At 39.0% G+C, this 10,467-nt stretch overlaps 1 protein-coding gene across 2 annotated transcripts; it reads right to left on the bottom strand.

Moving 5' to 3' along the window:
* Positions 1-1,916: 1,916 nt before the first annotated feature.
* On the bottom strand, positions 1,917-6,308 carry LOC126367441 (uncharacterized). 2 transcript variants are annotated; one of them, XM_050010952.1, is made up of 3 exons: positions 5,974-6,308; positions 4,761-5,662; positions 1,917-2,953 (listed from the first exon to the last, which is right to left on the bottom strand). In XM_050010952.1, exons 1-2 carry the CDS (start codon positions 6,098-6,100, stop codon positions 4,779-4,781), a joined length of 1,011 nt encoding a protein of 336 aa, XP_049866909.1. In that variant the 5' UTR covers positions 6,101-6,308; the 3' UTR covers positions 1,917-2,953; positions 4,761-4,778. The 2 variants fall into 2 exon arrangements, with proteins under 2 accessions (XP_049866909.1, XP_049866910.1); XM_050010953.1 differs by having other exon boundaries at positions 4,774-5,662.
* Positions 6,309-10,467: the final 4,159 nt, after the last annotated feature.

Genomic DNA, 10,467 nt, shown 5'->3' with positions numbered 1-10,467 from the left:
GCGGCGCGGCCTACAAAGTAGGCACTACGAACCGATCCTATTTCTTTCTCTGTCTATCGTAAATTATAAATTTATTTTATTCTTATTCTTAAATGGACGGATAATCAACAGGCATAACATTTATGGAATACACGTCAATTTTAAGCAGAAATCTAAAACAACCGACAGAATTAAGTTGACAGCACACGTCAAACGGTTTGCATACCAGCGAGATACCTTTTTGATTCGACCGGGTTATTCATTCATTTACTCATAGAAATCGGGGCCATTATCTACCTAAAACAGTTGAAACAGTAAATAATTGTATTCTTTGTTGTCATTAGAATAACTAACAACCAACTAACACAACCACCACAGATTAGGTAATTAGTTACCTACTATGTCAACCATCCACCAACTTAGTATGTAAGTACCTACGCAAAACCTCGCTACACAAAAATCGAGCGAGATCGCGTCTAGAATTGGGCGGACACTCCGCCAGAGTGTTGCCTATCGATATTCTATCGATACCTAGTTAAAAAAAAACCAATAGTAGGTACCTATCGATAGATCTTTTAGATCAATACCCATTATTGTTACAAAGCAAGACCTATCGGTACTATCGCTAGTATCGATCTAAATGTACTATCACTACTTTCGATAGTTTAGACAATTTTCAAGTTCAACAATTGATAATCTACCTATCGATAGTTCGGCAACTCCGCCGCGTAGGCAATGTCGGCATGTTCAAAGAAAAAAATTGTCCGAGAGGAGTGATCTTATTTTTCTTGTTACATGTTGGTACCGAGGTACTAAGTACATACTAAGTTATTCGTGTTTTAAATCTCATTGTTAAATCATCAGTAAAGAACTAATTAAACCTATCCTGTTCTGTGTACAATATTCATGTAACGGCTACGTGCTTACATAAGTACCTAGTAGACGGGAGCAACGACTTAACGTACCTTCCGAAGCACGGATCATTTTACTTTCGGACAATCAGGTGATCAGCCTGTAACGTCCCAATCAAAGGCCTTATAAACAGATTTTTGTGATATGTCCCCACCGGAATACGAACCCGGACCCTCCGCATCCTATCGCTCAACCACTGGACCACATAGGCCAAGAAGGTTCTAAGACATAATTAAAGGATCCTGGGACGCAAGACCTCCGAGTTAGGGCTTGTTTGATCTGTCTTGATGGATACTCGGACGTGAATAGCCTCACGGATCAAGGGCAACGCGCGCCAATAAAGTAGGCATTACGAACAGATACTTTGAGTTGATAGGTATCAAGTGAAGTTTCCTGTCGCAAAATTCATAAAAAAAGTAGATTTTTTCAGTCCCATATTGTGTTTTAAGCTGCATAGAACGCACATTTAAAATAAACAAATAAAAATTACTAATTATTAAATTTTATCAATGTCATCAATAATAGATGATTAAACGAACTTCATAAGTGAAGTTCTATCATTATTATATGAGTATGCTTCATTCGAAGATATAAAGTAACAATGTAGTCCTTTCAACCTACAAGGCAATTTCGCACGTGTAAAAAATAAAAATACAATCGATCACTTCCATCGATTTCTTTAAAACCACAAAAAAAGCGCATCGATATCTCTTGTCTGAGGTCGCTGTCACATTCTCCGCTAAACGTCATTCTTTAGAGATCCGGCAAAACTTTTAAAAAGGTTGTGGGTGGGTGGGTCTTTATATCTTCGAATGAAGCATACTCATATAATAATGATAGAACTTCACTTATGAAGTTCGTTTAATCATCTATTATATTTCGATGCTTCATTCTTCAGATATAAAGTAACAATGTAGATGTTTAGAGCAAAAAGTTTTGCCCTGATACAATTATTATTTTGGGGTTTTGCTAAAATGAAACTTCATTTATAGAAAATCAACAAAAAACTATATTAATTTGTTTATGTACTTAACTAATCTTTGTTTAAGTTACTAGTAGAATCATTCGAAAGAACTGATCTAGCAAAACTACCTTCTTCCCATATAGGGCGCTGATAAAATCGAGCAAACGTTTCCGAAGTTTTTGTCCAGCCTGCTGTCTTGCGAATGAGGTCCAAGGAAATCCCTGCTGAGCTAGCAGCGGACGTGGACGCGTGTCTCGTGCTATGTGCACTAAATTCCGACACGCTCACGCCACTTGCAGCTAAAACCTGCTTGATCCATCTGCTGATGGATTGAGCAGAGGCGGTTCTATGGGGTTTTTTGAATGTAAGCAAAAGATTGTTGCAATTCATGGGCCTACGATCTTTTGTTAACTGTAAATAGTCTTCCAAAGTAGTGGCTGGACAAATACTCTTATTTTCATTATAATAAGGAAGGAATAAAACAGGTTGATTACGACCCGGGGCTGAGGTCTTAATGATGTCTGAGATAATAATCTTGACTCCGTTTGGGCTTATACAAACATTATCCAATTTTATAAGTGATAGCGTTTGCACTCTATGGGCAGTGCACAACGCCAATAGGATAACCAACTTTTTAGTAATTTTTTCCAAAGACAGACTTCTATTCGGATACCAATTTGAAATAAAGTTTAAAGCAATTTGAGGGTCCCATGTTTTATTGTATTTGGGAATAGGCGGCTTTAATTTATAAACGCCTTTTAAAAGTCGATTAATTTTAGCGTTGGTACCAATATCCCCTCCTAAGAGGAGGGAGAGTGCTGAACGATGTGTGTTCAATGAGCCAAATGCTAAACCTCTATTAAATTGCTCTGTAAGAAACAATAGTACATGAGATACCTCAGCATCATAGAAGTCAAGATTATTATCTTTACAAAATTCCCACCACGATTTATAAGTAACGTTGTACTGAACTAAGGTATTCTTAGCTAAAGAAGCAATCATTAGGTTCAAAGCAGCCTCTGGGGTTCCCCTCCTAGTGAACGCGTACCGGAGAGCCTCGCTGCAGCCAGGGTATTCCCGTGTAGCTGCTGACGACTCCTGTAGGTAGATTGAAAGAGTGTTTTAATGGGGTCTAGAAAAATTATCTCTGATGATATTATGCTCATTAGGAGAGGAAACCAAGGCTGCGAAGGCCAATAAGGAAATATCAGAATCCCTGACGCCTGATCATTCTGGACCTTCTGAAGGCATTTCAAAATTAGTGGAAATGGTGGAAAAGCATAGAAGAACCACCGTTTCCAGTTAATAGTAAAGGCATCAACCGTGAGTGCGTCCGGATCCTGTTTCCAGGAGACGTAAGTATCACACTTGGCGTTGGTGCGGGAAGCGAAAAGGTCTATCTCCGGACTTCCTAAGTTTTTAACAATATCTTGGTAAGCCTGACTTGACAGTGACCACTCTATATCGGGATTTATTTTTCGAGACTCTTCATCCGCTTCTTTATTATCTTTTGTGTTGATGTAGGAAGCAACTAACCAAATTTGCCGCTCCTCGCACCATTGCCAGATGTTTCGAGCTAAATCATTAAGATGGGGAAATTGAATTCCGCCCATCCTGTTGACATAGCTAATGGCCGTTGTATTGTCCGATCGCAACAATATAGTACACTTTGATCTCTCACGAGCAAAACATTTGAGACCTAAAAATATTGCTAAAAGCTCTAGGTAATTAATGTGAAAATTCTTCTCATTTTCAGTCCAACCACCATTTACACGCTTATGATTACTATAAGCGCCCCAACCAGTCCTGGAAGCATCTGTGAAAATTTCTAGGTCGAAATTAAGGGTGCCTATAGATTTTTTTGCGACCTGGATATTACTTGACCACCAATTCAAATCGGGTAATATCTTGTCGGATGGTTTAAATTTAATATCATAAGAACCGAAGTTCCTTAGGGCGAGAAACTTCTCTCTTTCCAGCTGTTTTGTGTATAACCATCCATAACATACCGCTGGACAAGCAGCGGTTAGAGTGCCAATCAAATGTGCAAATTCTCTGACTGAACATCTTGGTAAAGATAGATGTTTCCGTATTAGATGTGCTATATTGTTGCGTTTTTCGTCCGGTAACAAAATAGACATATCTTTAGCATCATAGATAAAACCTAGGAAACGACAGGTTTGTCTAGGTTGGAGGGAACTTTTTTCCTGGTTGATTACAAACCCCAGGCATTTCAGTAAGCGGATGGTTTCTCTAACGTTGTTTAAACACTCGGAGTAAGATGTTCCTATACATAAAATATCATCAAGGTATATAACTGAAATGAAACCACGTGACCTTAGGTAGGTTATGACTTCCCTCATAAGTTTTGTAAAAGTTCTGGGGGCTACGGAAAGGCCGTAAGGCATGGATGTAAATTCATATAGAGAAATAGTACCGTTTTCCTCCTGAAATTGGAACCTTAAAAATTTTCGGTCTGCAATAGAGATCGGGAGAAGTAAGTAAGCCTCTTTCAAATCAATGGTTGCCATGTAACCATGTTTGGGTATTAATTTTGCGGCCGTTCTGTAGTCCTCCATTTTAAAATGTAATTTTTTAATGAATTTATTTAAAGGCTTTAGATTTAAAATAAATCTCTTTGTACCATTAGCCTTAGGGGCTAGGAAAATTTTCGAAATAAATTGTTGGTCACATGGTTCACATTTAGTTATGGCCCCTAAGTCCAGTAATTTGCTAATGGCCGAGGCCATTTCTAATTGTTCTGTCCGAGTAAAGTTGTTGTAGGGAATTAAAGTTTGCCTTACATCAGTTTCGAAAGGAATAGAGAAACCATTTTTCACCCAGTTTAATATAACGGGATTATCCGTTACTGCTAGCCAACAATGGTAAAAATGTTGTAATCTACCTGCGTGACGTACCGAGGTTACTGTCGATGAGCAGCTCGCGGCTTGCTCTGACTGCTCTTCGCCTGCGTCGCAGCCTGAGGCCCTGGCCTGTGAGCCGTCGCCGAAATTCTGTGAGAACCTCCTCGCCCCCCCCTGTTCGACGACTGCTGATAGCGGGAGGGGGCTGACCAGTTTCCCTGGGGGCGTGTCCGAGTCGTCGATTGAGGTGTAGAAGGCGTAGAGGCTTTCTGAGACACTACGTTCTTTTTAATTTGCAGGCCCTGTTTCTCTATAGCTTTTGACGCCTTTATTTTCTCGGACAGTTTGCGTCCAAAGAGGGATTCGTCTCTCTCTAAATCTTGGACTATGGTCAGGAAGGCCTTGTCCAACGCTGGTGTGATAAGCTTAATCCTTGTCTGTGTGTCCATATAATGTAAATCACACAAAATTCGGCAGGCGTCCGACAAAATCTTGACTGCCTGCACCTTGTTTTCTTTGTCATCGCTGGTAAAAAGTATCGCCATAGCCCTATTAATAGCCGTGATACCGAGGCCGAGTTGTTGTTGGGCATTCTCGAGCTTCTTATCTCGGTTTCTGGCTGCCTCCGTTATCGCAGCTGATATCTCCGGATTGAGTGTGGGTGCTTTTAGTAACTTGCAGTTGTCCGGGATGAGTTGCTCTTTCAGCAACCTTTCTTTGGGCTCCTTAGGAATGCCACGGCGTAAAATTGGTAGCCATCGATCGGCGAGAGTTGGGTGTATATTTTCGCCAAAACCAGGAGTATCCTCAGCTGCGTCACCCAAAGCTGATAAAAAATCAGCATCCAGTTCGGGCACTGGTTCCTGTGCCATATCTGCTTCTTGCGAAGGGGGTTGGTCTGCAGACGGTACAGCAGCAAACACTGACTCCGTCAAGACATCATCTGGAATAGCAATTAACGCATTTTAAATATTGTGTAAAATATACGTAATTAATTAAGAACTTAAATCTTTTTTGTCATCGTGGCTCACGGTCACGAGCAAATGGTAGATAGCTTCGTGTTGACTCTCGGCCAACCCCCAGCTTAAAGTTTCCTTCGTGTTGACTCACGGCCAACCCCCCGGATTTTTAAAACGCGAATTTTCACTATATTTAATAAAAGTAATAAGACTCACTTGAATCTTCATCAGAATTTGATGAATTTTAATGAACTCGAAGAAAGAAGTCGATTTGATATGCTTTCACTTTACTTACCGGAGTTATTTTCGTCCGAAGAATCGGAATAAATTATCCGAAGGCGTTTCCGTTGTTCACCTCCTTCTAAAATCTTTATTTTCTCACGGTATCGGTCAATTTTCTTTTGTACTTTTCTTTTCGGCATGATGTTTATTTACTTTTTCTTTGAATGAATAAGTTAGAACACGCGCACTATGCCTCGCACGAAAAAAGAATGACGTTTAGCGGAGAATGTGACAGCGACCTCAGACAAGAGATATCGATGCGCTTTTTTTGTGGTTTTAAAGAAATCGATGGAAGTGATCGATTGTATTTTTATTTTTTACACGTGCGAAATTGCCTTGTAGGTTGAAAGGACTACATTGTTACTTTATATCTGAAGAATGAAGCATCGAAATATAATAATAATAACGTATCTACAACTTCAGCTATGCGCAGGTGAATAGCCGGCGCACGGGTCAAGGGCAACGCTCGCCAATAAAGTAGGCATACGAACAGATACTATTTTTTTCTCTGTCACTTGCACCATAAACATACTTCTCTCTCTCTGTCTAGTCGTCGGCTCGACTCGGCCGCGGCCGGCGCGTCGTCGGCGCGCCTTTGATGCTTTGCGCTAACGCCGCCGCGCGCTTCCGCTCACGGCTCAGTCGAATACTAAGCTTGACCCGAATCGCGTGATGTTTTTCGAGGATATTTTTTTCGTGTTTGTGAGTGTTTTGTGTTTGTTTTATTCTGTAAATGAGTAGTGTCGACTATGATGATAGATCATAGACCATTTACTGCACAAAAGTATGGAAGATTGTTGATGTTTATTAAAGAGCAAGGTGTTGTGTTTGTGAGTGCGTGTGATACCTACCTACCGCGGAGGAAACGCGATGTTGCATACCTACGTGACGTGACATGTTCTAGGGTACCTACCTAGGTACTTCATCCGAAGGAATAACAATTAAGGTAAGGCAAGAGTAGGGTTTTTATTGTTAATAAGTTAGGAACGTTTTAATAACTGGTAGGTAGGGACCGTGCGTGAAAAATCGTGGCAGTAGGTGTTCTACAAGATGTCACTTAGAAATAAATTTAAAGAAATTAATATTTTAACTATGGCATCACAATATATCTTTGAAAACTTAATATATGATGGAGGACGTAGATCGGCAGTGGCTGTGATTAGCACCATTAGCAATGCGGTAAATTGAAAACAGCTTATTCACACCAAATGTATATTTAATTCCTCAAGAATTATTACACTTGTCACACACGATAATGTCAGTCACTAAGTATTAAAAAGTGGTCACAAAAGTATTAGGAAAAAACAGAACGATAAAGCGAACCGTCATGGACGGTGGTCGAGCAGAGAGAGGGAAGAAGTGGAGGGCAGACAATTCGTCTCTAGTCCCCGAAGGCATTGCCAGTGTCAAAAAACATTAAATAATATAAGGCCTTCCATTCACAGTACAATTATTAGTTGGGAGACCATAGACACATTAACACTTCCCCTTATGGCTCACAATGTCATAAATATAACATAACAAACAATATGAAACATCAAAAAAAAATAACTCTACATTGGATGTCATGACTCTACATTTTAATCAAAGAGACTCTACATTTTCTAAAACGTGACTCTACATTTAGATTAAAGAGACTCTACATTTTACAAAAAAAAAATGTGACTCTACATTTATATGCAACAATTAATTAACAATTAAAAGTATCATTTACACAATACAAAGTCAAATTATTACATACTGCTACACACATTCATGGCATTTACAAAAGATTCATGTTTAACTTTACTTAATGGTTTCGTCAAAACATCTGCAATCATTTTATCAGTAGGTAAGTATTTTACACAAATAGAATTCTTACTAATAAGGTCCTTAACATAATGGTATCTCAAGTCAATGTGTTTTGTGCGCTTATGACAATATTCTTTAACTTGTAATAACTTTTGCGCACTCTGGTTATCATTGTAAACAGTATATTTCATTTCTTTACAGTAACTAGGTACAATTTCTGAAAGCAAATTTTGAATAAAAGAAATATCTTTACATACATCACTTATGGCAACGTATTCGGCTTCAGTAGACGACAACGCTACACATTTCTGTTTACGTGATTCCCAATTGACCGTATTATTGCCTAACATAATGACAAAACCAGTATAAGACTTTCTGTCGATTACATCATTGGCCCAGTCTGCATCAGTAAAGGCATTTAAAAACCAATCCCTACTTTTATGGAAACATAAAGAGTAATGAATTGTACCTGCCAAGTAACGCAGTATACGCTTAGCTGCTAACCAATGAGTTCTATCGAAACAGTTATTAAACTGGCTCAGCTGGCTACACGCAAATGATATATCTGGACGTGTACATACGGACAGATACATCAGGCAGCCAAGTAGCTGACGATAGTTATAAATGTCATCCTGTAAACTGATATCTTTTTCAGACTTTAACAGCTTACAGTTAACCTCCATGGGTGTAGACACGGCCTTACAATTTACCATACCAAATCGTGCAAGCAATTTACGAATATATTCACTTTGGTCAAGTTTTAAAATGCCCTTAACTTTATCCCTAGTGATATTCATACCTAGACAGCTCTGAAGTGTTCCTAAATTCTTTACATTAAATTCTTTTTCAAGAACAAAAACCAACTTATTTTTATTAGAGCTGTTAGAACTGTAAAATACATAAAAGTCATCCACATATAAAGCTATGATAACCAGATCATTATCAGTACATTTAAAATAAACACAAGGTTCACACTTTGACTGAATAAAATCATGTTTACAAAGTAGATTGTGTATTTTACAATTCCACATTCTGCTTGCCTGTTTAAGGCCATAAATACTTTTCTTTAGTAAACAAACCTTGTTAGGATATTTATCACAAAAACCTACTGGTTGTTCCATGTAAATTACTTCATTTAGATCGCCATTTAAGAATGCTGTAGCAACATCCAAATGATCTATGTTTAAATCATATTGATTAGCGACAGAAAACAGTATTCGCATAGTGGAGTGACGTACAACAGGTGAAAAAGTTTCATTATAATCTATTCCTTCACGTTGTGTAAAACCCTTGGCAACAAGACGTGCTTTAAAACGATCAAATTTACCTGAAGCATCGAATTTTACTTTATAAACCCACTTGCACTTAACAACATTTTTATTAATAGGTCTATCTACCAATTCCCATACATTGTTATTAACAAGGGCGTCGTACTCACATTTCATGGCGTTCTTCCACTCTGCACTGCAAGAAGAGCTTATAGCCTCTTCATATGAAAGTGGTTCGTCGATAAGAGGATTCCCTCTAACTAAAAGACTCATATCATAGTCATGGTATCTAATAGGGTGTACATTCCGAGTAGAGCGAGTAGGACGTCCAGAGTGCGAAGCGACGGTCACTGGACTAGTCGCGGCTACCTCCACATTAGAAGTCTCGCGCGGCTGACTCAAAGGCTCGAAGCCCATGTCGCCTGCAGACGATTCAGTGGAACAGGACTCATCCTCACTCCCCGTACAGTATTCTCCGTCTGAAATTGATATGGAACCACTATTAATTATATTTTCATTATTATTCATCTTCAATTCATTATTATTTAATCCATTTATTATATTATTAGATTCATTCATATTTGTATCACAGTACTGTTTCATATCACAGTCAAAATTATAAAAATTAATTTCCTCTCGTTCGTTCGTTTCAGAAGGTTTCAAATTGGTTTTATAAAACTTATTTTCAATAAATGCCACGTTACGCGAAATGATGACTTTAGTAGGACATAAGGGATCAGCTAGACGATAACCTTTAGAAGTATTGCTATATCCCACAAATATATATTCCTTCCCCTTAGCGTCTAGCTTGTCACGTTTATGCTCAGGTACGAGCGAAAAAGCAGTACAGCCAAAAACCCTGAGGTGGCTGAGATCTATTTTCAATCCAGACCAAATTTCCTCTGGTATTTGTCCGGACAAAGCAGCTGTGGGAGACCTATTTTTTAAATACAAAGCTGTCATGACAGCTTCTCCCCAAAAACGCTTTCCGAGACCACAATGCTGTAACATGCAACGGACTTTCTCAAAGAGTGTTCTATTAAGACGCTCAGAGATGCCATTTTGAGCAGGTGAATAAGGAACAGTAGTCTGGTGAATAATACCCTCTCGTTGCAAAAATTGAGAGAATTTTTCATTACAATATTCACCACCATTGTCAGTTCGCAGGCATTTAATAGGCAAATTAAGCTGTTTTTCAACTAAGGCTTTAAAAATAACAAAACAATCAAATACCTGATTCTTATTCTTCATTAGGTATCCGAAGCTTTTCCTCGTGAAGTCATCAGTGAATGTGACTAGGTATCTAGCTCCACCCCAGCTAGCCTCCGGCATCGGTCCACACACGTCACTGTGTATGAGCTGTAGTGGTCCTGTAGTCTTGCTTGAGCTTGCCAAAGGGAAAGGTTCGGCCGTGAGCTTCCCCTTCAGGCATGCTTCACACTGGTGTG

The sequence above is a fragment of the Pectinophora gossypiella genome, chromosome 6, assembly GCF_024362695.1.
Source record: "Pectinophora gossypiella chromosome 6, ilPecGoss1.1, whole genome shotgun sequence".
In the NCBI taxonomy this organism is placed as follows: domain Eukaryota; kingdom Metazoa; phylum Arthropoda; class Insecta; order Lepidoptera; family Gelechiidae; genus Pectinophora; species Pectinophora gossypiella.
The sequence above is the reverse complement of the archived record's forward strand: the minus strand, read 5'-3'. Positions and strand labels throughout refer to the sequence as shown.